Genomic DNA, 27,429 nt, shown 5'->3' on the forward strand with positions numbered 1-27,429 from the left:
GGAGGAGAGACAGAGAGGAAGATCTTCTGTCCAATGATTCACTCCCGAAGTGAGCCGCAACAGCTGGTGCTGTGCCAATCTGAAGCCGGGTACCAGGAGCTTCTTTCCAGGTCTCCCACGTGGGTACAGGCTCCCAGGGCTTTGGGCTGTCCTTGACTACTTTCCCAGGCCACAGGCAGGGAGCTGGATGGGAAGTGGAGCTGCCGGGATTAGAACCGGTGCCCCTATGGGTTCCTGGGGCATTCAAGTTGAGGGCTTTAGCCGCTAGGCCATGGTGCCGGGCCCCAGTCTGTAAGTTTTTCTGTACTGTACAAAATGGTACCTGATGTGCGCCACTACTGGAGTTCTTGATCTGCTGGCTGTCAGGTCTGAGAGCTATCTGGACTTATATTAAGTGGACTTTATAGGATACCATGTTATTACAGTTCACTGAGCCAGAAATGAGTTCACTCCCAGCTCAGTACATGTGCACTCCCGTCCCATAGCCTTTGCCTCCCTATACAAAATGGTGCCCAATTTGGCTCTAGAGGGTGGAGTGGGCTATGAAATCCACCCTGTTCCTGCACTGCCTGTCTGGGACCTGCTGCTCTGTCTCTGCCCCTGGTCAAATCAAGCAGACCAGCAGGACAGGACAGGCAGTTCTTTGTCTGGGTTCACCTCCTGACCTCCCGGTGAACACCCCTTCCCACCTTGTTGCTGGTGGAGTTCTGGCTTCCAGTGGAGTTCAGATAGCTGCTCGCTGAATGCCACTGTGGTATGGATCACTGCAACACCACACCATTGTTTTTGCTGCTTTCCTGTGTCTGCCAGAGGTGCCCCTCTGCTGGCATTCTGTCCTCTCCTATTTCCTGGAATGTGCCCTCTCTTCTTCACACTGGGTAATATTTCTCTTGCTGTTTAAATGTGTCCTTACCTTATTCCACCATCTTGATTCTTTGTAACTTTAATTTTTAAAATTTTAATGCTTATAAGGAATTTTCATTCTTTGCAGCTACTTTAGTTTAATTGCTAGATGTGAAAATAAAAATACTAGTTAAGTTTAAATAACTTTTCTAGATTCAGGCTCACTTGAAAGATTGAAGACCCATGTGCTGTGTGTTGCGGCACCACGCAAGAGCTGGGGAGTGGTTTGGTCTCTGTTGCTGTAGGTCAGTAAGTAAAGAAAATATCACTATGTGTCAGGAGGTAAGGGTGGTCCATGAGTGGGCTAAGGGGAGCAGCAGCTCTTTGAGTGATGTGTTTGGCAACTTTGGCCCAGGAAACATGAAACCCTGCGTTCAAATACTGAAAAACCTAGGAGGCTGCATTAAGTTTCTGATTTATAAAATTTTCTTTCGTAAGAGATCATGATGTGATTTTATTCACATCTTCTTTTTAAACTGATTTTTTAAAAATATTTCTTTATATTTATTGGAAAAGCAGATTCACAGAGAGAAGGAGAGACAAAGATCTTGCATCCACTGGTTCATTCCCCAAGTGACTGCCATGGCTGGAGCTGAGCTGATCTGAAGCCAAGAGCCAGAAGCTTCTTCCGGGTCTCCCATGTGGGTGCAGGATCCCAAAGCTTTGGGCTGTCCTTCACTACTTTCCCAGACCACAACAGGGAGCTGAAAGGGAAGTGGAGTAGTCAGGATATGAACTGGTGCCCATATAGGATCCCGGCACTTGCAAGATGAGGATTAGGTGGTTGAACCATTTCTTCATCCCCTTTATCAACATCTTTATTCATTTACTTGTGGTGATTCTTCATCGATGATAATCAAGGATTTAAGTTATGTATCAGGGGATTTAAAAAAAAAGATTGTAAAAAAAATGAAATTACATGGTTGTATTGTGGGTTAATCTACTACCTGTGTTCCCAGTATCCCACATGGGCACCAGTTCCTGTGCTGGCTGTTCCACTTCCAATCTAATTCCCTGTTAATGCATCTGGAAAAGCAATGATGGATGCCCCAACTGCTTGGGCCCCTGAACCTATGTGGGAGACCTGGAAGAAACTCCATAAAGTAATATTTTAAAAATTTCATTCCCTAAGAAGATACACTGTTTTTTAGCTAATAGTACAATATGCAGTGGACTTCTGGAACAGATTGCCCTTATTTTTCAATTAACCCAAGTACATTATTTAAATGTTGCTGCTAAGCCATTCTAGCAAGTGCTCTGAGTAATGCTCTGAGTGTGTGTATGTTTAACTTAAAAGGAACTATCAAGTATAAAGCAAACTTTACAGTGTGGCGGCTGTGGGGGTGCCTCTGCTGGGCCAGATCCAAGGCTGGGGACTCAGGCCAAAGCCCCTGCTGAAAGGCAGTAAACGAATCCTTGGCTTTCTCCAGCCCCAAGAAAGATCTTCCCCCCAGGGTGAGTACACCATGAGGGGGAACTTACGAACTGGATTAAAGTCCTAGCTCTGCCCTGCAGCTAAACCTTGCGGCAGGCCGAGTCTGGGAGGGGTCCGGGCCTTGGGGTTGGGAGTGGCTTGCAACTCTCTACAGTGTGGTGGCTGTGGGGATGGGGGTGCCCCTGCTGGGCTGGATCCAAGGCTGGGGACTCAGGCCAAAGCCACTGCCGAAAGGCAGTGACCGAGTCCTTGGCTTTGGGCGGCCAATGCACCAAATGGTGGCAGGCTCTGCCAGCTGGCCACCCAACAGCGAACTCTGGGGATTTTAGGATATGAAATTGCTGCTTAGGGACACCCATGAATAAGGCCAGTTTTAGTGTAGGTGAGAGATGAATTCTGGGTGATTCACAGTAATAGGGTCATGAAACTTTCGGGTAAATGTGGAGACTGAAACCTGATGGTTTGGAGGGGAGTGTCCATAAGATCTATTTGGGCCAGACTGATTCACTATCTAAATTAGCAATCCTAAGATGGGCTGTTAGCATAGAGGATCACTGGGGGCCTGTCTGGCAGGACTAGGTACCATTACTTGACTGGGTGGTAGAATAGTGGACTCTTCTCATTTGGCAGGGTCAAAACACTAACCAGCACGCGAGACAACTTGGTCCGGGGGTAAAGTCTGTGGGGGAAGTGTGGGCCGAACCCTGTGGAAATACAAGTCCTGCAGGTTAGCGCACGAGCTGGGGTGGCGGAGGGCTAAGCTAGGAGTTACCATGGCTCCTGCCACCATTTACGGGTAAAGGAACCAATGACAATCTGGGCAGGTCAAGGCAGCACTACCCAAAGCTGCATCCTAAAATAGGATGTGGGTTGGGCTGAGCTGCAACTGGAAGGTGGCAGACTCGGCATGGCCAAGCAATCCTCAACTCACAAAAAAGAAATCAGGATGGAGCACATGTCATACAACTGGTCTTCATGAGGCAGGAATACTGCGGCACAGTATTGAAGGGAAAGGCTGAGACAGGTGAGGGCTAAGCCAACTGGGTCAGAGCGCCCACTGACATGCGCACCATCTAGGGTTGGGACTAGACTGTGGGGGAGCTGTGAGAGTACACCCTCGCTGGGTTGGGATTTCCTCGGGAGGATGTGGAGGCTGGAGTGGGGCTGCGTTCTGGTCTGGATATAGCTGCAATCTCCCTAGGCACAAATGTGAACTGGGGCTGGGTGCACCAAGCTGGGCTAGACACCAGCACCATCTGGCCCTCTGGAGAACCTGGGTAGATGTAAGATGCACTAGGCTGGGTCTCTGCCCCTACTGTGAGCAGTGTCTGGGTGTGGACAAGCCTTGGCTGGGGTGAAATGGCTAACAACAAGAACTGGAACCGATTGAAGGCCAGCAATAAGGGCTGGCCCATGGACCCACCAGTATGAGCAAGATCTGGCATAGGGAGAGGCTCAGAAGGAGGAGCCTGGGAAACTCCTCTGTCGGGACACGTCCCTGCAGGTGAGTGCAAGAACCAAGATAGGGAGCAACCAGACCAGGCCAGAGAAAGATACCCACCAGCATACATATGGCATAGGTGGGGAGCAGACCAGGCTGAACCAGTTCACATCAACCACGGGCGAATCCAAGCACCAGCATAGATTGTGGATCAGGCCAGTTTTGGTCGCAACACAAACCAGTGCACATTAAGGAATGCCGAGGTGAGGTGAGCCATACTAGATGTGTTTGCAGTGCCCAAACAGCACAAGTGAGAACTAGGAGAACAAAGCCGGCAGAGGGAATATGGTCTCCCCTGCTGGACACCCACTCCCATTGGAGAGCATGAGTTGGGATGGGGCAGACCAGACCAGGCAGGGCTACAACATCTGTGGGCCTCATGTGAGCTAGCTTGGGGAAGGGCCAGATTGGGCTGACTGTTCTGACTGGTGCAAGCAAAAACTAGAGTAGGTCGGATTTTGCTGCAGATTCAGATGGCAGAAGCTGGCACTGGGAGCTGATTCTGTTAAGTTAAATCCCAGAACAACCTGGAGAGTGCATAATCTGGAAATTGGAGAGGCCTAGTAGGGAAATAATGGGCACCTCCTATGGGTAACCACTCCCACTGGAGAGCACCAAAACCAGGAGAGGGGCATGGGTGACTAGACAGAAAGGTACCTGCCAGTATGTGTGTGGGCTGGATAGTAGGTTGGTTGGGTTGAACTAGGCTCCAATACCCACTGACAAGTAGGAGAGCTAAATGGGATATGGGACAGACTGGACAAACCTGCGGTACATACTGGCATGCGTGGGAACCAGGGTAGGAGGCTGGCCTAGTGGAGGTAATGGGGAGTCGCCCCAACTAGGCTGCAGCTCCCACTGGTTTGCGTGAGGACCGAGTATGAAGTGGGTAGGATCGAGCTGGACTGCAACACCCATTTTTTTTTCAAGTGGAAGACAGGGCTGGAAACAGAACTGACCCAGCAACTGCAACAACTAGCATGTGCATAAGCTCATTGGGGTGATGGATGGTGCCAGACCCTGTACTGGCAAACTCACACAAGAATCAGGTTTGGAATCATCTCAGACAAAGTTTCTTTGGAGATCCCTCCAACCGAACTGCTGATCTCAGAACCCCAACCATGAAGAGACTGTGTCAGCCAGTGGATTCTGAATAGGTTTTATCGCGATTGGAATGGCAAGATTGGCAGCAATCCAGAACTGTTGAACTATCAAAACTGCTTGAGCAGGACCCTCGAAGCTTGCCTCACATTGGGGACCTGGGATGGGTGGGAGGCTGGGTGGGGCTTTTCCCTTTGTTTCTCTCCTAACCCCAGATACAAGGAAAAAAATATTAGCATGGAAACAGTGGTATAACCCACTTTCCTGACCCTTTGTACCCTAATCAACTAAGTAAGATTATTTTAAAAAAATTATAAAGCAAAGTTTGAACATTAAGAAAAAGGCCTATGGGCTGGTGGGCATATGGGTTATCTGTAATGTCAGCATCCCCTTTGAGCTACTCTACGTTTGAATCTGACTTCCTACTCATGCTTCTAGGAAAGCAGCAGATGGTGACCCAGATGCTGTGGTCTGTACTACCCATGTGGAGTTCCAGGCTCCCAGTCCCAGCTGTTTGTAGCCATTAGGGGAGTGAATCAATGGGTGGAAGAAGGTGGTTCTCTCTCTATGCCTCTCTCTTGTCTTTTTTTTTTTTTTAACCATTTTAAAGATTTATCATTTTACTTGAAAGAATTATGAGGGTGTGGGGAAAGGATTGATAGAAGTCTTCCATCTGCTTGTTCACTCCCCATATGACTGCTACAGCCAGAGTTGGTCTGATCTAAAGCCAGGAGCCAGGAGCTTCTACTGGTTCTCCCATGTGGGTTTAGGGGTCCAATGCCGTGGGCCATCCTTTGCTTTCCTAGGTTGTTAGCAGGGAGCTGGATTAGAAGTAGAGTAGCCAGCACAAAAACTGATGCCCACATGGGATGCTGGCACCACAAGCGGAGTATTAGTATGTATTGCTGCCAGGTTGGCCCCACTGCTTCTCTGTCTTTTTAACAGTGCCTTTCAAATCAATGTGTAAATCCTTAGAAAAAAAATTTCGTTTGACAGTCAATGTGTATTCCTTGAATACACCTGCCAACAACTTAAGCAGAATAAATCAATCTGAAATAATAATTAAAAAAATGCATGCTAGGTTGGTGTTGTGGAGTAGTGGGTTAACTTGCCACTTGCATCTCTGACCAGTGAGTGTACCCTTTAAGCCCCAGCTGCTGTGCTTCCAATCCAGCCCCCTGCAAATGCAACGGAGAAGACACAAGAGGTAGCCCAGATACATGGGTCCTTGCCATCAGTTGAGAGACCTGGATGAGTTTCAAGCTCCTGGCTTCTGTCTGGCCTAACCCTGATGGGAGTGAATCAGCAGATAAGAGATTGGGAGACATCTCTCCCCCTTTCAAATAAATAGTTTTTAAAAAGAAAGCACATGCTTTGCAAAGGTAGAGAAGAAATGATGCATACACTCCATTACGAAAGTGTAGATTACAGTATGATGAACTGTACCCCACACCCAAAATAAGGAATAAAGCAGTTGAAGTCCTGGGTGCTTCTCTTCCATTGAAATCCTTTCATTTTCTATGTTTCCATATATTTAAAAATATATTTGTTGTCTGCATGTACTCCTATACATTATACACACATGTCTCTACATGGTATTGTTTTGCATAATTTAAACCATTGCCGTGAATGCTCTCTAAATGGAATCTGCAGCTGGCCCTTTCAGCCCATCCTTATGTTCTGATGTTGGGTGCCTCTCACAAACCATAGAATTTCCAGTCAGTGCGGTAGCTGTGTCCCCCGCATCATCATTGTCATTCAGAGAAGTTGTTGCTTTCTGAAACAAACAAGTTTATCACTTAGCATGAGCAAAATTGTAAAGAAATTGCATATGCGGTGCTATTTAAGAAGGGAAGATTGCATTTTGTTAGTTCCCAAATGCTGAGTGGTGATAGATTGCCCCATGTAGATTGTAAGATCATCTAGCTTGAGTGTAAAGATGTTTAATACCTCCTTTCTTTGAACACATTACATGAGAGTAGAGATGAGAGATTCCACTAATTATTGCACAGGCTGCTCCTTGTTCTATAAATATATATTCTATTTTCTTAAATTAGTTCACTTTATTTAAAATTTCTGTTTTGCATACATTTCTGTCTTTTTAAAATATTTAATTATTTTGGGGCTCATTGCATGGTTCAACAGACTAATCCTCCACCTTCAAGAACCAGCATCCTGTATGGGTGCCAGTTCATGTCCTGGCTGTTCCACTTCTCATTCAGCTCCCTGCTTGTGACCAGGGAAAGCAGTAGATGATGATCCAAAGCCCTAGGACACTATACCCACATGAGAGACCTGGAAGAAGCTCCTGGCTCCTGGCTTCAGATCGGCTCAGCTCCAGCTATTGCAGCCAGTTGGAGACTGAACCAGTGGATGGAAGATCTTTTGCTCTCTGTTTCTCCTTCTTCCTGTAAATCCTTCAAATAAAAACAAATACTTTTTAAAAAGAAAACAAATTTATTTGAAAGACAGAGGAAGAAGGAAAGACAAAACTCTTTATCTGCTAGTTCACTCCCCAGATGGCTGCAATGACCAGAAATGGGCTGTTCCTGAGCTAGGAACTTCATCTGGGTCTCCCATGTGGATACAGAGGCCATCTTCTACTTCTTTTCCAGGCTCACTAGCAGGAAGCTGGATTGAAAGTAGAGCAGGCTGAAGTCAAACCAATGCCCATATGGGATTTTGGTGCCACAGGCAGAGGCTTAATCTGGTAAGCCATGGCACCGGACCTCTGTAAGTATATATTCTAAGGCTTATTGTGGTCCATGACTGCTTAAGACTGAGTGTCCACAGAGTTGGGTATATGCTGTAGAAGTTAGCCTGAAGAGTAGTCCAAATTACCTAAAGCAATAATCAGGTTTTAAAAATTAACTTCTTATGACATACTGATATCTTCTTTTTTGTTCTTTAAAAATTTATTTTTTAAGATTTTTAAACAAGATTTATTTATTTTTATTGGAAAAGCAGATGTACAGAGAGAAGGAGAGACAGATGAAGATCTTTCGTCCGATGATTCACTCCCCAAGCGACGGCAATGGCCAGTGCTGCACCAGGAGCCAGGAACTTCTTCCGGGTCTCCCACACGGGTGCAGGGTCCCAGTGCTCTGGGCCATCCTTGACTGCTTTTCCAGGCCACAAGCAGGGAGCTGGATGGGAAGTGGAGCTCCCGGGATTAGAACCGGTGCCCCTATGGGATCCTGGAGCGTTCGAGGAGAGGATCTTAACCATTGCGCTATTGCGCTGGGCCCTATTTTTTTTTTTTTTGAAGATTTAAAAAACAACTTTATTTAGATAAATTCACAAATTATAGAATTCTATTTAAAATATAAGTCTAATAGTTTTTAGTATGCTCACAAAGTTGTGTCATCAATTTTAGAGATTATTTATTTTTATTGGAAAGGCAGATCTACAGAGAGGAAGAGATACAGAGAAAGATCTCCCACCCTCTGTTTCATTCCCCAGATGACTGCAATCCGGAGTCAGGAACCAGGAGCTTCTCCCAGGTATCCCATGTGGGTGCAGGGTCTCAAGGCTTTGGGCCATCCTCCACTGCTTTCCCAGGCCACAGGCTGGGAGCTGAAAGGGAAGTGGAGCAGCTCGGATTAGAACCGGCACCCATATGGGATCTTGGTGCGTGCGAGGCGAGAACTTCAGCCACCGGACTACCATGCTGGGGCCTAATATCTTCTAATATTTTATTAGAAGAACTCAGTATGGAGTTCTACCATTAATAGCTTTCAGAGAGGATCAAGAGAAGAGCTGGGGGCAGGACAGGGAGCCGGGGACACATCTGTCTGAAAATACAGCAGCCTTGATATGACAAGAGCGAAGCCTTTACATTTGTTTTTGCTCTATGAAGAGGTTATTTGAGGTCTTTGGTTGACAGGAGTAGGCAGATTTACCTCTCATGTGCAACCGGGTATGTTCCTCTTTGCATAGGAGACAGCAACAGAGTTGTCTTAACATGCATTGTGTTCGCTGAGGCCAGGCCACACAACCACAGGCTCTGGTCCCTGAGGTCAGAGATGCAGATGTGTCTGAAGCCAACAGCACACGAAAGGACAACCCCAAAAGTCATTAGTGGAGCCCCCACCTGCAGCTCTAGGCCCCTGCTCATTCCCCTGGTTTCTTTTAAAATTGAGATAATTGACATAATGTACGTAAAATGCTTTCAACCATGTTTAAATAGATTTGGATAAGGTTTGACAGATGTGTGTGTCTGTGTGATGACCCTTCAATTCAGGATGGATAACATTTCCTGCTGCTTTACTGCCTTAGGTAACCACTAATTACTGTCAGTTTGTGTTGCCTGTTCCAAAAACTAATGTGACAGGAGTGTACATACTTTTTCATGCCTGTCTTGGTTTTTATCAGGAATTTAAAAAAAATTTTTTATCTGTATGTTGTTTGTATTATTAGTTTATTTCTTTTTGAGATAGGCAAGTGTTTTGCAAGCTGTTAAGGCACTAGGAGGGACTGGTGCACTTGGGCCCTGCCACCAGTGTGGGAGATCAGAATTGCATTCCTGGCTGTTGGATTTGGCCTGCCAAAGCTCTGCCTATTGTAGCCATGTGGGGGAATGCATCAGCAGTTAGAAGACCACATTGAATTTTGGGTGCCTGGCTTTAGCTCCAGCCTGCATATCTGGGGAGTAAACCATTGACAGAGGGGTTCTCTTCTTTCTGTCACTCTACCTTTCAAATGATTTTTAAATTGATCTCATTTACGTAATATTTACTATTTTAAAGTATGCCATTTGGTGGTATTTTTGCAAGCACCCTCACCATCACAGAGCATTCTCATCATCCTTGTAAGAAACCTGCCTGTTAATCGGCACTCCAATTTTCGCCCTCTGCTCCCTGACAATTACTAGGATATTTTCTTTATGAATTTGCTTATTCTGGATCTTTTCTATGAATGCAGTTGCAAAATAGGGAGCCTCTTCTATCTGTCTTCTTTCATCTGGCACAGTGTTTCAAGATTCATCCATATTGTATTTCTCTCCTTTTGTGGTTGTATGGTTAATGCCACATTTTGTTAAATTTTTTGAAAAAGATTTGTTTGAAAGTCAGAGTTACAGAAGGAGGGAGGGAGGGAGGGAGGGAGGAAGAGAAGAGAAGAGAAGTCAAGTCAAGTCAAGTCTATTTACTGATTCACTCCCATTGACTGCAATAGTCAGGGCTGTGGTGGCCTTGGGTCTCCCACCTGAATGGCAGGGGCTCTGACAGTTGGGCCGTCTCTCACTGCTTTTCCCAGTACTGGGCAGGGAACTAGATCAGATGTGGAACAGCCAGGACTTGAACTGATGCTCGTATCAGATGCTGGCACTGCAGGTGGTGCTTTTTCTACTCTGCCACAGTGCCAATCCCTCCTTATTTTTATGTTTAGAGCCTACCAAAGCCTCTTCCGGTTCTCCACGCAGTTCATAGCACATTATAATCTACACTTGTTCCACTGTGTTGTAGATTCTAAAGCCACTATTTGTTTAAAAAACTTTTAGATGTATTTGAAAAAGACATCTTTCATCCACTGCCCACAGTGTCCAGGGCTGTGCAGGTTCAAAGCTAGGAGCTAGAACCCAATCTGGGTCTTCCGTGTGAATCACAGGGACCCAAGTGCTTGAGCCATCACTTGCTGCCTCCTGGCTTGTGGATTTGCAGGAAACTGGAATCAGAAACAGAGCCAGAACTGGAACCCAGGCCACTGCAGTATGAGATGTAGCCACTTGACACCTTTATGAGCACCCACCTTATGCCTGTCCCTTTGTGTGGACTTTTTATTTATTTGTCAGTAAAATTGGCTTACTGTTTTCCTTTCTTGTATTGCCACTGACTGAGTTTCAGATGATTTCACGAACTTTTTAAAATGAGTTGATATGGAGCTAATGTTGCAGCACAGTGGATTAAGCTAGTGCTTATCAGAGAAAGAAAATGAGAGTCTTATTTTTTTTTTTTTTTTTATCAGCTCAGCTCCACTGGCAGCTACTTAGGCAGTGAACCAGCAGATGGAAGATTTTTCTGTCTCTTCTCTCTTTATTTTTTTTTTAATAATCTATTTTATTGTGTTGTTGTTGACAATCTTTTCATAGTTAATTACAGTTAAAGAAAGAAAAAAAAAGAAAAAAAAAGGTTCAGGGGGATAGGGAAGTGGGCACTACTATTATGTCCATATTGTTTCCATCTTGTATCTGAGGTAAAGGAGGATATTGAGGGAGAAGCCCCACCCGGTTTCCCGCCCACCCCGAGTCCCGGATGTGGGGCATGCTCTGAGAGTCTTATTTTTAAAAAATATTTATTTTACTTGTCACATTTACAAGGAGAAAAAGAGACCGACAGGTGCGCATGTGCACACGTGCGTGCGCGCGCACACACACACACACACACACAGTTTGATCTTCTATCTACTGGTTCACTTCTGAATGGCTGCAGCAGCCAGAGCTGGACCAGTTTGAAGTTGGAAGCCAGGGGCTTCTTTCAGACCTCCCCAAGTGGGTGTAGGGGTTTAGGCACTTGGGCAATCCTCCTCTGCTTTTCCAGTCTCATTAGCAGGGAGCTTGATGGGAAATAGAGCAGCCAGGACTCTAACTGGCGTCTAGAAGGGATGCTGGCAGTGCAGGTGGAGAATTAGCTTGATATGCCACTGTGCTGCTCCCAGAATGAGAATCTTCTGTCTCTTGCTTCACTTCCCAAATGGTCACAACAGCTAGCTCAGGGGTAGGCTAAAGTCAGGAGCCAGGAACTCCATCCTGGTCTCCCTCATAAATAGTAGGAGCTGAAGTCCTTAGGCCCCTTTTAGCTGCCTTCCCAGGTGTGTTTACAAGGAGTTGGATTGGAAGCAGAACAGCTGGGAGTTGGACTGGCACTCTGATGGCAGGGGGCATCTCAAACCACAGCCTCTCCACCACAACACCTGCCCTTCTCTTTGCCTTTAATCTGCAGCCTGATTCCCATGATTGTCTCCTTCCTGGGCACCTCCCTTTGTACCCTGGTGGGATTCTACCTGGATCACCAAAGCACCTTTCAGCACCTCATGCGGACCCTCCTCTCAGTTTCCACTCTCACCTGTTGGCTCTCTGGCCTTTATTTTGGTTTTGAATATTTTAGTAGTCCTTATCTAGATCTTGTGCTTTTTGTCTCTCCCCACCAGTTGTGCCAATAACAGCTTGGGACCTGTTTACAAATGTGTAAAATAAGTAAATATGATAAGGATGGCCAATATGTGGACCCTGAAGAATAACAATATATCCCTAAAATTATTTTTAAAATCTTGTCAGTAATATTTGAATGCATTCCAGTTTTGAAAAATTGAGCCATTCATACTTACAGTAAAAAATGGGTTTCTGTGATAGGCGTTTGTCTCCCAGTTGAGGTGTCTGGGTCCCATATCAAAGTACCTGGATTTGGGACTTCGGCTCTGCTGCCAATTCCAGCTTCCTGCTAGTGCTTTTCTTGGGAGGTGACAGTGATGGTTCAGTTGGTTAAGTGTCTGCCCCCCAAGTAGGAGACCTGGAGTGAGCTATAGGCATTTGCAGAATGAATGAGGAAACAGAATCTCTCCACCCCCACACTTTCTCAAATTAAGAATTTAAAAAGGCAGTCTGGCGCTATGGCTCAATGGCTAAATCCTCATCTTGCAAGTGCTGGAATCTCATATGAACCTTGGTTCGTGTTCTAGCTGCCCCACTTCACATCCTGCTCCCTGTTTGTGGCTTGGGAAAGCAATAGGGGATGGCTCAAAGCCTTGGGACCCTGTTCCCATGTGGAAGAGCTGGAAAAGGTTCCTCTCCATAAATCTGATCTGCCTTCCAAATAAAAAGAAATTTAAAAATCTTCAAAAAAAACAACAAAAAAAAAAACAAAAAAAACAAAACGGGGGGGGGGGCCCGGAGGCGTGGCCTAGAGGCTACAGTCCTTGCCTTGAATGCACCAGGATCCCTTATGGACGCTGGTTCTAATCCCAGCAGCTCCACTTCCCATCCAGCTCCCTGCTTGTGGCCTGGGAAAGCAGTCGAGGACGGCCCAATGCATTGGGACTCTGCACCCATGTGGGAGACCTGGAGGAGGTTCCTGGTACCTGGCATTGGATCGGCGTGCACCGGCCCGTTGCAGCTCACTTGGGGAGTGAAACATCGGATGGAAGATCTTCCTCTCTGTCTCTCCTCCTCTCTGTATATCTGACTTTGTCATAAAAATAAATCTTTAACAAAAAGGGGGCTAGCTTGGTGGCATATCAGTCTTCTGCCTGTGATGCTGGCATTCGATATAGGTGCTGCTTCATGTCCCACCTGCTGCATTTCTGATCCTGATCCCTGATAATAGCTTGGGAATACAGTGGAGGATAGCATAAGCCTTTTGGCCTCTGCACCCACATAGGAGACCTGAAAGAACTCCCTTGCTTCCAATGGGCCTAGCTCTGGCTGTGGTGGCCATTTGGGGAGTAAACTAGCAGATAGAATGTCTCTCCCTCTTTGTAATTCTGACTTTCAAATAAAATAAATAAAACTTTTCTCTTTTAAATGATATATTCAAAGAGAAAAAGGAGAGACAGAGCAGGTCCTCTGTCTGCTCGTTCACTCCCCAAGTGGCCGCAACAGCTGGAGCTGAGTCAATCCAAAACCAAGAGTCAGGAGCTTCTTCTGGGTCTCCCTTGGGGGTTAGGGTCCAAAGGCATTGGACTGTCCTCAACTGCTTTCCCAGGCCACAAGCAGGGAACTGGTTGGGAAGTGGAGCAGCCAGGATACGACGGCAACTGCATGGGATCCTGGCTCATGCAAGGTGAAGATTTAGCTACTGAGCCATTGTGCCAGCCCAAATAAATAAAACTTAGGAAAGAAAAAAAAAATTAAAAAGATTCCTGCCCTTATAACCCCTTACTCATCAACATTCTTCTTTTTCCTGGGGGTAACACTGTTGACAGGTTGATAACCTGGTCCTTTTCTGGAGTGCCAAGAAGACCAAGTGCCGAGAGACCAACACATTCCTGCCTGATGTGGGCGGAGTAAAATCAGTCAGGGAGCCCCATGGTGGTGGGAGAGAGAACGAGACCCAGGAGGGTAATAGCAGCCCCTGAAAACTCCGAGGCGCCTCCTGCACAGCCATTCCTCTGACTTTTCCATTCATCATCACCTTCCCACACTGCCTGAAGAAGTGGCCATCCACACCGTTTAGAATGTTTGTGAAGAACATGGAATGACAAGTGTACATTGATTATAGATATAAGGAAATACATAAATCCTAGCCTGGAGTCAACATATCGATAAGTACATTTCATTAATGTCATTTATTGACTGGCACGAGCAGCTTCAGTTTGCCTCAGCTCTCTCTATTATAGACACAGAGAGGGTGATAACTAAACCTGATATAGTCATGAGAATTAAATAAATTGATAGGTAAAAATTTACAAAACGATACTTGGTATTTGAGTAAGTGTTTAATATGTGCCTTTTTTGTTCTCCTTTGGGTTAGGAGATAAAACTATTTCATTAGTATAGATTCTTTTTTCTGTAAGGTGCTTGAAGTGGATAGAGAAAAAATAATGAAGTGTTTATTTTAAGCCCAGTATTTCCTTCACTGAACCAATTGTAGAGAAAGCTCTTGTATGAGCATGAAAGATCCTAGGCCCTGGGGTGGATGTTAGTGCAGTTGACTAGGAATTTATGATGCTGTGTATTATTATACTCTGAGTGCTTATTCGAAATTGTGATTGGAAATGCGTCCTACATTTAAGTCTGAAAGCTTGGGGTAGGAGGGGTGTAGCTTTCCCTTTTGTGGCACCCTGTGGTTGTACAGGTTGATTCAATCTGCTGACAGCTCCATCGTAGTGATTTGCTTTTGTAGATGGGCATGCTTTTTACTCTGTCTTGAAAGGTATTTTTAAATTGGAAAAATAATATGTAAGCATGGTATAGCTTTTAGCAGTACAGAAAAGCATAAACCAAAAAGTGAGTTTGCATCCTGCGGTGGTTTGAGGATTCCTCTCTAGAGGCAACTAGTGTTAAAAGTGTTTTTTGTTTTGTTTTATTTTAGGATTTATTTACTGGGGTCAGGGTTGTGGCATAATGGATTAAGCTGCTGGCTGCAGTGCTAGCATCTCATATGGCCACCAGTTCAAGTCCCAGCTGCTCCACTTCCCATCCAGTTCCTTGCTAATGCACCTGGGAAAGCAGCAGAAGAGGGCCTGAGTGCTTGGGCCCCTGCACCCACGTGGGAGACCAGAAGAAGCTCCTGGCTTTAGTTTGACACTGCCCCAGCTGTTATAGCCTTCTGAGGAGTGAACCAGCAGGTGGAATTCTGCTCTATCTCTCCCTCTTTCTTTGTAACTCTTTCAAATAAATAGGTATTTTATTTATTTGAAAAGCAGAATTACAGAGAGAGAGGGAAAGATAAAGAGCTTTCACCTACTTGTTCAATTTCCAAATATCCAAGATAACTCAGGCTGGGCCAGGCCAATGCCAGGAGCTTCATCTTGGTATCCCACGTGAGTGGCAAAGGCCCAGGTGCATGGATCATCCTCTGCTGTTTTCCTGGGTGCACTAACAGAAAACTGGGTAGGAAGTGGAGCATCTGGGACTTGAACATGTACCACATGGATGCCAGTGCTGCAGGCAGGGGATTTACCAGCTATGCCACAGCACCATCCCCATAACAGTTTTATATCTTTCTTTTCCAATGAACACACGCACACAGTTGTATTGTAACATATATACTGCTTTGCTTTTTGCTTCAGCATTTTTTTTTTTGAGGTTTGTGTATTTGAAAGGCAGAGAGCAACAAAGAGATCTTCCATTTACTGATTAATTGCCTAAATGTTACCAATGACTGGGCCTGGACCTGGCTGAAGCTGTGAGCCTGGAACTCTGTAGAGATTTCCCACACAGTTAGCAGAGTCCTCAGCACTTGGGCCAGCTTCTGTCGCCTTCCTAGGCATATTAGCAATGAGTTACTGGAAGTTGAACTAGTGGTGCTAGCATCCCATATCATATGGGTGGCTTAATTTGTGCCACAAAGCTGGCTCCTAGCATTTGTCTTGAAGAAAGTTCCACTTCAAAGTGCAGTGTTGTGCCCATTCCCTTTTCATGGCCACCTTGCATAAGATTGAATCATAAAATTGCTGATATTATTCAAATATTTTTATTTATTTGAAAGGCAAAGTTAAAAAGATAGAGAGGCAGATATTTCTGCTGATTCACTTCCCAAAAGGTAGTAACAGCCAGGACTTGGACAGGCGGAAGCCAGGAGCAAAAACTTCATCTGGATCTCTCACATGAGTGGCAGAGGCCCAAGCACTTGGGCCATTCTCCCCTGACTTCTCAGGCACATTAGCACGGAGCTAAAGCAGACAGCACTCGCATTGCTATGGGATGCCAGCATCACAAGCAGTGGCTTAAGTCCCTGCACCAAAAGCTGGTCCCTTAATAGTAAATTCTGGAAATACATTTATGTTATCCATCTCATAGGCGTTTATCTGCTTTTTAATCCTTGGGTCTTGACATGTTGTTGTTAATATGAGAGTGTATGTAGGGTAAGTTCCTGGAGTGAATGACTGGGGCTCCTGCAAAGTCTGAAGCTCGGTAGGTCCTGCTAGTTGCTTATATGAGTGGTTTTAACAGTGTGTGCAGTGACCAGCAGTGTCTGAGAACATAAGCACGATTCCTGAGAGAAAACATAATGAAGGGTGGAGCATCCGATCTTATGTCTTAGTCCACTTTGTGCTGCTGTATTATAAACCACCGTAAACTGGGTGGTTTATAATGTGTTGGTTCACAGTACAGCAAGCTAGGAAGTTCGAGATCAAGCGGCTGGAATCTGGCAAGGACCTTCTTTCTGTATCATCTAATGGGGAAGGCATCACATGTGGAAGGGAGAGTGGGAGAAAGAATAAGTGGGAACTCAAGGGTGTAAGCCTACTTCTGTGCCAAGGACATATTCCTGTGCTAGCTGAACCTGCCTGGCCTCAGAGGAATTTACCCTGTCCACAGTCCCCCACCCAAGGCCATTATGGTGGCAAGTAAATTTTAACAAGAGTTTTGAAGTTGGTGCAAACACGTTTTGAAATCCAGGCCCAGGTTTTTCATGGTATGCACTTTTCCATGAACTTTTTGAAGACCTCTCACATGCATGAATTTTAAATTATTTCAAATTATTTTTGCTCTCAAAGAAGCTTATCTTTTAATTCTGTTTTCAAAGCACTCATGTGTATGGAAGCGTGTGACATTTACTTATTTGTGAACAAATAAATGCTTACTTGATTTTGTGTTTAAAAAAAAAAAGTTTTGAAGGCCACAGACCTTCAAGCCATAGCACCTCTCTTTGCAGTTGGTAAGACGTTGACTGAATCTGTGTGGGAAGAGGTTTTGAGCTCAGGATTGTTTATAGTGATAATAATCACAATTTATTGAGCACATACTAATTGTCAGCCTGTATTCTCAGCTCCTTACATGTTTCATTTAATCCTAACAGTAACCTGAGCAGTAGGTTCCATTAGTAGTATTATTTTCAAAGATTATTTTACTTGAAAGGCGGAATTACACAGGCAAGAAAGGTTAGTCTCTCTCTCTCTGTCTCTCTCTCTCTCTCTCTCTCTCTCTCACGCACACACACACACACACACACACACAAACACACGGTTCTGCTCATGTGGTGTCGATAATTCCGAAATACTGCTGATAGCACTGCTCCAAGGGTGAGGAAATCCTTCCAAGGTTGATTGGCTGTCATTGTCCACCTCTGAGTGTCCATCGGCCCAGAAATTTGTTGATCAATTTGTTCTGCCCTCCATCCTCAGCAAACCAGTGACTGGGGCCCAGCCCTGCCCTGCTCAACACATGCTTGACCCTCACCTACCACAGGGGGAGCTGCAGCCTAGTCAGAGCAACCCCCAATAATCCCACTGAACAGGACCCCCAACTCTGGTTCCTGTGCCTGTCAGCATGTGCAGTGGACTGCTCCAGTCTGCCCCGTACCCCATTGAGATCTTGTATACATCTTTGGGCATTGAAACCTAACTCAGCTCAACTGACTCAGCCTCTAGCACACACTCCTGCCAGCGGGTACCAATGCCTGTACAACCACCCCCAGTCCTGGTTCTCATGTTCACCAGTGGAAGTTTCAGCCCATCAGAGAAGAGCCCACAACCTCCCCATGAAACGACTCCCTGCCCTGGAGCTCACACTCTCCAGGTGGTTTTGTGATCTATCTTGGCAGGACTTGCCTTCAATCCCAGCACTTGCCAGCTGATGCTGTGGCAAAGCCCAACCCACCTGCCTTTATTCTGGCTCATGCACATACCTATGGATACAATTGACTACACCAGCATGAGCTCTCCTCCTAACCTAGTTCAGATGTAGGCCAGCAGGTGTGGTATCCATGCCCAGCCTTGTCTGCCCCTAGTTCCAACTTTCATGCTCACCAGCATGAGTGGTGGCCTAGCAGTAGAGTTCCCACTACTCCCCTACCAGGCTCAACCCCCATCCTGGTCTCACATGTGCTGGTGGGGGCTGTGGTCCATTTCACCTTGGCATTTGCCAGCAGGTGCTGTAGTCTGTCCTGGTCCGGTCTGCCCCCACTCCTAGCTCGTGCTGGTTAGAGCTGCCACACAATCTGGTGTAGTCGGTCCCCAGTCCTGGCCCTAATGTGAATAGGCTGGTGATGCAACCAGACCCAGCCTGTCCTGCACTCTGTCCTGGTTCTCAGATCTGCTAATGGGTGTTATGAACTGGTCCAGCCTGACCTACCCCCATACCTGAGCCACATGTATGCCGGCAGATACTATAAGCTAGTCTGCTCTGGGCTGTTCCTTGCTTTGGTTCTTGAGCTCATCTGCAGGGACTACACCTTGACAAAGAAGTTCCTCAAACTCCTCTGATTGGGTCTCCTCTCAGTGACAGATATCATGCACCCTGGTGGGTCCTTGGTCCGGGCTGACGTAGTCCACCTCCTGTCCTGGCAGGAACAGTAGCTTTGCCCAACTGGTCTATACCCAACCCAGTTCTTACTGTTGGGTGTTACAGCTCAGCCACATAGTCTGGGTGGCTAAGTTTCCACTCTCACTGGGCCACATGAGAGCTGCATCAGGGCATGGACTATGTGGCTCAACAGGCTAATCCTCCGCTTTCAAGCACTTGCATCCCATGAGGCACCAGTTCTAGTCCAAGCTGCACCACCTCTCACCTAGCTCCCTGCTTGTGGCCTGGGAAAGCAGCAGAGGATAACCCAAGTTCTTCGGTCTGTGCACCCACATGGGAGACCTGGAAGAAGCTCCTGGCTCCTGGCTTCAGCTCAGCTTAGCTCTGTGCATTGTAGCCATTTAGGGAGTGAACCATTAGATGGAAAATTTCCCTGTCTCCTTTTCTCTGTAATGTTCCTTTACAATAAAAGTAAATAATTCTCTTAAAAAAAAAAAACCTATGAATTTGAGTACCCCAGCTTGTGCACTGCAGTTTCTGACATGTATGGCCTTGACAAAGATGCTTCACCATTAGACTCTCATCACTTGGAAAGTAGAGCTGTTAGGGGAACTACACTGCACAGAATTGTTGAAAAGCATTGAATTTGCTGACAGCTGTGAAGTCATTAGGATAATCCCAACTGAAAGGCCCCAGCAATCACAAAAATACTTTTAATTTTTACATATTTTCTTTTATTTGAGACACACGTAGATGAAGCTCTCCTGTCTTCTAGTTAATTCCTGAAATTCCCGCAAAGACCAGGGTTGGATCAATCCAAATACAGGCGCCCAGAGCTCAGTGTAGATCTCCCACAAGTGGCAGGGTTTCCCCTATTGAACCATCCCCTGCTGTCTCCCAGGATGTACGTCAGGGGGAAGTAGGATTAGAAATGGAAATGGGACTTGATATTGGATGTTTCTCAAGTAGCATCTTGATTGCTGTGCCAATACCCACTTCAAAGTGATAAACATCATTAGTTAGCTGCACAATCACAGCTTCCTCAAAAAAAGAAATAGAAGCATGGCGTCCTTCAGTATCCTCTCTGCTTCTCTTTTTTTTTTCTGTTTGTGTTTTACAGGAGCCCGTGGGAGTACCTCGTTGTGTGCAGTACTGCTAGGTAAACAATATCAGTTTCCCAGCAGTTGGTGGTGGTGGTGGCTTTGGCGAGGATGCCATTTGGAGACGTGGGGGATCTTGGCAGGCCTGGTGGTGTTTGTGGTTGGAAACTGCCTTGGCGTAATCCTGGGTGAAAGTGATGCCTGGGGTTTTGGCTGATTTCTGACTTCAAGGAGGAGTGCTGGGGAAACCTCCGCTGTCTTGGGGCTGAGTGGGAAGAACCCAAAGGATCTCATTATGGATGGAGGAGTTTGCCTCTTGGAACTTCTCTCCGTGAGAGATTATTCCACACCATTTGAATTCCCTCTTTTCTAATCGGAATGATTTTGGCTGCTGGTGGAAATAATTAGAACATGCTGTGATATTTTTGGGCATGGTTACAGTTTTTTTTTCCTCTTCTGAAATTAATAGAATGAGGATGCTAGAGCTGAGAGGGCCCTTGATGGGGGAACTTGTTCCCCAGAGAGGAACAAGCATTGGGCTCTCGGGAAGCAGCCTGGTACCCTTGTAGCAGCTGGGAATCAATGTTTTCGACCTTCAGGTCAACACAAGTGAACTGTTGTTATTCCCGGCTGACTATCTCCTCTCTGAAAAGCTTGAGATCAGGATTGTGTCAGATTTCTGGGTTTGACTGGATTTTTGGAACATTTGTATATACCCAATGAAATGTCATGATTTATTTTTGAAAGGTTTACTTATTTATTTGAAAGGCAGAGTACCAAAGAGAGATGGCGAGTGTCAAAAGACAGATATTCCACTTGCTGATTCACTCCCCATATGGCTATAATAGTTAAGGGTGGGCCAGGCCAAAGTCAGGAGTCAGAACTCTGTCCTGGTCTCCCATGAAAGTGGCAGGACCCCAAGAACCTGGGTGGTCATTCTGTGCTTTCCCAGGTGCATTTGCATGGTGCTGGATTGGAACTAGAACAGCTGGGAATCAAAATGACACTTTGATGCCAGTATCATAAGTGGTGTTTTAACATGTGCCACAATGCTAGCTCCAAGATAGCTTTTTAAAATTTTTTCTTCCATTTATCTTCCATTTGATGTGTCATTCCATAAATGGCTGCAAAAGCTAGAGCTGGACTGGTCTGAAGCCAGGAACATGGAGTTTCTTCTGGATCTCCCACATGGTTGTAGGGGCCCAAGGCCTTGGGCCATCTTCCACTGTTCTCTCAGACCAAAAGCAAGGAGCTGGATGGGAAATGGGGCAGTCAGGACATGAACTGGCACCCACATGGGATGCCAATGCCAGAGGCAGGCAGCACTTAGGATCCTAAGATGTCACTAAGAGATGCATGATGGGGAGGGAGGGTTGTAGAAACCAGGGAAGATAAGGATTATTCCGAAGAGTTTGCTTATTCAGGTTCACTGCAGTCCCAGTTACCAGTGTCTTGGTAATAAGGCCATTTTCTTACTTTGATGTGTGAGAGGTGTTCCTCCCAAAAGAATTTTTTTGGCTTCCTGTGTGCAGGAAAAATGGCAAATAGCCTTTCCTGCAGTTAAGAGATCTTCAAGCGATTTCAGCTTGAAACAGTCAGTATGGCAGTTTTGCATGTTTTCCCTTAACTGCTTCAGCAGCAGTCAACTTGGAATTCTCATTGGCTTATCACAACACAGATTTATTTCTTGTTCATGAATCATATTCTGTCTGGGTCAAGATAGACAAGGCTTCTGCTTGTTGACCTCGGGACAGCCACTCGGGAACTGGGATGATGGAAACCTCACCATTTTGCAGCAAATCCTTCAGGATTCAAGCCTTCCTGATTTTTATGGCAGGAAAAGTAATTCACACCCACTCCTTGCTTTCGTCCTGAAACTTTACAGGTTATTGGTCAGAATTGGCCACATGATCCTGTGTTACTACAAGGAGATTGGAAACAAGGGGCAACACTGTACCATATTGAATGAAAATTACAAGGAGGATGCAGAAAAACAAAAGACTAACCCACATCGTGGCTATCCATGGGCACAAAGGTCTCTGTGGTAGTTCACATGCAAAAAGCTGGTGAGAACTGAGGTCATGCAAGACAGTCGGTTGTACTGGGTGCCACACTCTGCCAAGTATGTGGTGCCACTTGCCCTGATTGATACATCCTCTGTCTACTGTCTTTGGCTCTGTCAGTCTGCCTTACAGATTTTTTTCCCCCCAAAAATCTCACGTCTACATTTTTCTTTCACCACTAAGAAATATGAAGAAACCATTCTTAGTTTACACACCATAATAAACAGAGGCAGCAGGCGGGGTGTAAACCATGGGCTGCTGTTTGTTGATTCCTACTACAAGCACATTTACAGACTCTGAAAGCATTTTCCAAAACTGGTGTTTGAAGGAACAGTCCTTGCAGGAAAACAAAAAACCCTGTCTGATGCCGTACACGCTGCAGGATACTCACATTGTATCTGAGCAAATGGCAGGTCCACCCGGCAAAGGACATGGGCCACAGAGCAGGCCTGTAAACATGGGAGAAAACATTCACCGTCCTTCACGACAAAGTGGGACTTTTTGTAGATGTGGCAAAGGTCTATCTACAACCTCAATAAAACTGTCGGTGAGACTTTGGGAAAATAGACAATGCTCCGTGCTGCTTGGAGAGGGATGTCATTAGTGTAACTGCTAGTAGACTAGCTTGGCAAGATCTCCTTTGATTTGGTGTGTAATTCCAAGTCTGGAACTTACCCTGTGGATATAGCTGCACATGTGTGAAATGATGCAGAGAGAATAATATTCACTGCATCATTGTTTTTGGTAGCCAGGAATTGGAAACTACATACACATCTATCAACTGGAATGGTTAGATGAATTATGGGATAATTGGTGGAATACTGTATCATCATTTAAGAAAAAAATCTGTAGGATTTTTGTTTGTGTGTTTGTTTTTGAAAGGGGGAGAGAAAGAAAGGAGAGGGGTTTCTATCTGCTGGTTCACTCTCCAAGTGGACACAGCAGCTGGATCCAGGCCGGGCCAAAGCCGGGAGCCTGGAACTCCAACCAAGTCTCCTTCATGGGTGGCAGGAAAGCAGGTACTGGAGTCATCACTCATTGCCTTCCCGGGTGCATTTGCAGGACGCTGGGTTGGAAATGGAGCAGCTGGAACTTGAATTGGTGCTGTGATAGCCATACTCTTTTTAAAATCTTTGTGAATTAGAATCACAGGCGTATGAATGCCTATTCTAAGAATAAATAAAAAGAAAACAAATACAATGAATCTTAATGGCACTAGGAAGCCCTACAGTATGGCATCATGGTTAATTGTATCCGATGATTTTTAGAGCAGTTTGTATTCTGTGGAATGCACTTTGAGTAATTCTTTTAGAAAATGTGGTCTCCTGATTGCCATTATGCCCTCTTTGCTTTCTTCTATCAGTTGCACTTCTGAGGCTTGGGTCTGGGTCAGCGAGAAGAAAGGACTGTGTGGACAGAGTGAGTGATGGTATCACAATAACTTTTAATTGAAATATGCAGTTGTCCCCAGGTAACTTGCCACTCTACCTTGCTGAGGTTTGATTTATCCAGCCTTGGAGTGTGGGACAAGGGCCAGGATAGTCTGGGCCCCGAGGTGGCAGCTTTTGCTTTGAGAATCCTACATTTTAGCTGTATGATACTGTGTAAATACTGTCAGTTTCAATGTGTGTAGTGATGTGGACGGGTTGGTAAATACTGCTCTGGGCAAAATGTAGTCTTACATTTAAAAACTGTGGCGTGTAAAAATAATTTCAAAAAATAAGCAATAAAGCTGACTTCACTAGGAAAAAAGTGTGTTTTGTTGTATGGGAAATTGTCAGTTTATTTTTCACTAGGAACCTCATAATGAGAATGGTAGTGTCAGGGCACTTGTCTGGGCTGTGGGTACTTGTGCAGTGCCCCAGAAGTTCCTGTATCAGCCTACTGGAAAAGTAGGGGCACATCACATTTTAGGAAATGATCTTGGGTTCCCTCTAATTTATCAAGAAGTAAGTCATCGGAAAATCAGAGGGTGTGTCCTCTATGGGTAAGGACAGAAATCTTTCTGACCTGCCTGGGACTGTTGAGCCCTCAGAGAGCAATTGCAACTGCGTACTGTGGCCGACTAAATGCAGGTCTGCTTCAGGCTGCCCAGTGAGAGAGGGTTTCGTTTGTTTGTTTAAGCATTAGTGACAAAAAAAAATCAGCAATTTTAATGGCATTGCATATTGTGTAATGTAAATGAGGACTCCATCAAGTTCAGTTTTCATCTGAATTTTCACATCTTGTTTTGTCATATCCTGGTGGGTCTGATGACATTGGTAAATGCTGTCCTCGATGTTTTCTGGAAAAGTAACTGAATTGGTGTGTGTGTGTGTGTAGTACTATCTGAAGAAATCTTAACACTGTTAAAATGCTTAAAAATAAAATGATCAATCCTCCCTTTGTTCCCTTGACAGGGTAATTGAAGCTATCTGCATTGGCTGGTTCACAGCGGAGTGCATCGTGAGGTTCCTTGTCTCCAAAAACAAGTGTGAGTTTGTCAAGAGACCCCTGAACATCATTGATTTGCTGGCAATCACGCCGTATTACATCTCTGTACTGATGACAGTGTTTACAGGCGAGAACTCTCAACTCCAGAGGGCTGGAGTCACCTTGAGGGTGCTTAGGATGATGCGGATTTTTTGGGTGATTAAGCTTGCCCGTCACTTCATTGGTCTTCAGACACTTGGTTTGACTCTCAAACGATGTTACCGGGAGATGGTTATGTTACTTGTCTTCATTTGCGTTGCCATGGCAATCTTTAGTGCACTTTCTCAGCTTCTCGAACATGGGTTGGACCTGGAAGCATCCAACAAGGACTTCGCCAGCATCCCTGCTGCCTGCTGGTGGGTGATTATCTCTATGACTACAGTTGGCTATGGAGATATGTATCCTATCACAATGCCTGGAAGAATTCTTGGAGGAGTTTGTGTTGTCAGTGGAATTGTCCTATTGGCATTACCTATCACTTTTATCTACCACAGCTTTGTGCAGTGTTACCATGAGCTCAAGTTTAGATCAGCTAGATATAGCAGGAGCCTCTCTGCTGAGTTCCTGAATTAATGCATTGCAAATCAATCCTTGCATACCCGTGGTTTGATGGGAAAGAGTTGATGCTGCTTCATATTCATGTGTTTCTTACTGGTTGAGCACTGCAGTGGCGTTGTCACCATGTTGGTAGGGCAGAAACAGTCCTTCCGAGCTGAAGGGATAGAACTGTTTACATCTTGTGGAGTAAATAGTGTTGAGACTGCTAAGGAAGGGTAGTGACCCCTACAGTAACCTTGAAGACCTCATTTGTGTAGACCTGATTTGTCTCTTCTTTGCTTTGAACAGTTACCTTTGTTTTTTGAAAGCACATTCTTTAAACGTTTTTGAGCAGGCAGGTACTCTATTGCAAATGCTTTTCCATCTTCTGGAATTCAGAAGAAGTTTGGAACTTACAGTGTTATATTTTTTTGAGAGTAACATTTTCATTTCCAAATGTTTTATAATTTCTCATATCAATGTCAGAAGTATTCTGGAAACATATGTCACATGCAGGAACTGTTGAGCAAATACTTAAAAATTTTGGCTAAAATTGAAACTGTGTAATGGAGCTAGACACAAGCGACAGCGCTCTTTGAGAAACTTTTCCAGTGTACTTTTTCACCCCACTCTGTCTTCATGTTCACCTCTCTGTGCAGCTTCATGGAAGCTTGGCTATGTTCTCTCTGTTGCACTTTGAATTTCTTTTATTGCTTTACTGAAATGATTCAAAGAACGTATATAATAAGAATCAAGAGGACATTGTGTCATTTAACATTTCACTGAATGATTTTCACCTTCATAGCTGTTATTTGGTGTTCATTGTCCTGACATTTAGATGTCCAAACAAAAATATTTCTACCGTAAACATGAAAATAGAAAAAGTTTGATGTTGCTCAAGATTATATCCCATATTTATCCTCCTCTGCTCTTAACTTTTGCCCCAAACACCATGAATTTAGTAAGACATCTAAGATGAAAGTATATTTATGTAGCCTTTTTGATACCAAAGTCATATGTATGTGTTATCATTGGAGTATCTTTAAAAAAGGAAGTAGATATTGTTGTACTCCTAGTTTCTGTGCAGTTCAGTCAATTTTAAGTCAGCTAAAAGCAGCAAAGACATAGTTATTTGATCTTCACCATTATGAATCACATCTACAACAAAAGCCTTCTTGAAAGAATATTGGGTAATATGCCATTTTAATCTAGTGATGTTATTGGGACTGGGGAGTATAAAACCAATGGTTGTTTCATGCTAATTTAATCAGAATGAATTACAATTTTTGCTTTTCAACCAGTTGATATCAAAAAGTCATGTATAAACACAAAAAATTAAAGCTATAGATTCATGAATCATTTAGGGTACACCCTGTAATTTATCAAGGGTATAAGAAAGAAACTGGGCAGGGGTGGGTAGAACAGAGGGAATCCAGATCTGTTTATCAAAGAGAAGCTTACCCTTAAACGAATATTAGCCAGGCTCTAGTTCAGACCCGGGGCAAAGAAGGATGCAGTTACGAAGGAGCTGGGGCTCAAACCTGGACCTCCAGAAAACACAGCCCAGCTTCTAATTCTTCATATACCTCTGGGATCTGATAAAGCCTGGGGAAGCTGCACTTCTTTGCCATTATCATTGCTGAGATAATAACTACAAAACCATTTCCTTTCGCCTAATTTCCTTTCCAGCAATTATGTGATATTTTGGCCATTAAAGTTCTCACTCCATTTTCCCTACTCCTTTCCACTGTTAATGATACTTTTTATATAGTCAGAATAAATTGTTATTTATTGTATATTTATTGTATTTTACTATAATTGAATTAAATGGCATGGATTTATTTTTTTCTTTCCTATTTGGATTAAGGCTTTGTGATTCATGCAAATCTTATGCAGATGTTAATATCTCTATCATGTTAATAATAAAAATGTAACCATCAGTTTTACCAGGACTGGGACCTCTTGATGTGAATGTGTTTTTATCTTCTAAGGTAAATCCTAACTATTTTGAAGCTGGAGTCCTTTCTCATGTACCAGGCCTTCACATTCCCACAGAGTGTGTTACACACAAAGTTTTGATTAATTTAGGGGAAGAAACCTCCATGAGAAGAGCCCGGGAGAAGCACATATCTGGACATATCTATGCATAGCCACACATGTGAATGCACCTGTGGACTTTGAGCTGTCTTGAGATAATGTGAGTAAGTTCTTGTTTTTTTGTCAGACTAACTATAGGGCCACAGTAACCATGTTGGAGAGATGCTGATGGCAGCTTAGCAGCCTGTGTCTCGAGGAGGCTGGGAATTTGCTCAAAAGTCAGTTTTGTCTTTGTGAATGTTGTAGCTGCTTAGGAACAGAAGCATTTTCTTGAAACTGTCCCTGAAGGTTTCCACTTTCAAAAAAAATCATTCAGT

The 27,429-nt window shown here is 44.7% G+C and overlaps 1 protein-coding gene across 2 annotated transcripts in view; it reads left to right on the forward strand.

Annotated features, from left to right (window-relative positions):
- Positions 1 to 26,811, forward strand: part of KCNG3 (potassium voltage-gated channel modifier subfamily G member 3) — a 50,393-nt gene extending 23,582 nt beyond the window's left edge. For both annotated transcript variants that reach the window (XM_058667421.1, XM_058667422.1), the window contains exon 2: positions 24,406 to 26,811. In XM_058667421.1, the coding sequence (XP_058523404.1) occupies positions 24,406 to 25,051 (646 nt within the window). In that variant the 3' untranslated portion in view covers positions 25,052 to 26,811. The remainder of the gene's footprint in view (positions 1 to 24,405) is intronic.
- The last annotated feature ends 618 nt before the right edge of the window (positions 26,812 to 27,429 follow it).

The sequence above is a fragment of the Ochotona princeps genome, chromosome 8 (assembly GCF_030435755.1).
Source record: "Ochotona princeps isolate mOchPri1 chromosome 8, mOchPri1.hap1, whole genome shotgun sequence".
NCBI classification, from domain to species: Eukaryota; Metazoa; Chordata; class Mammalia; order Lagomorpha; family Ochotonidae; genus Ochotona; species Ochotona princeps.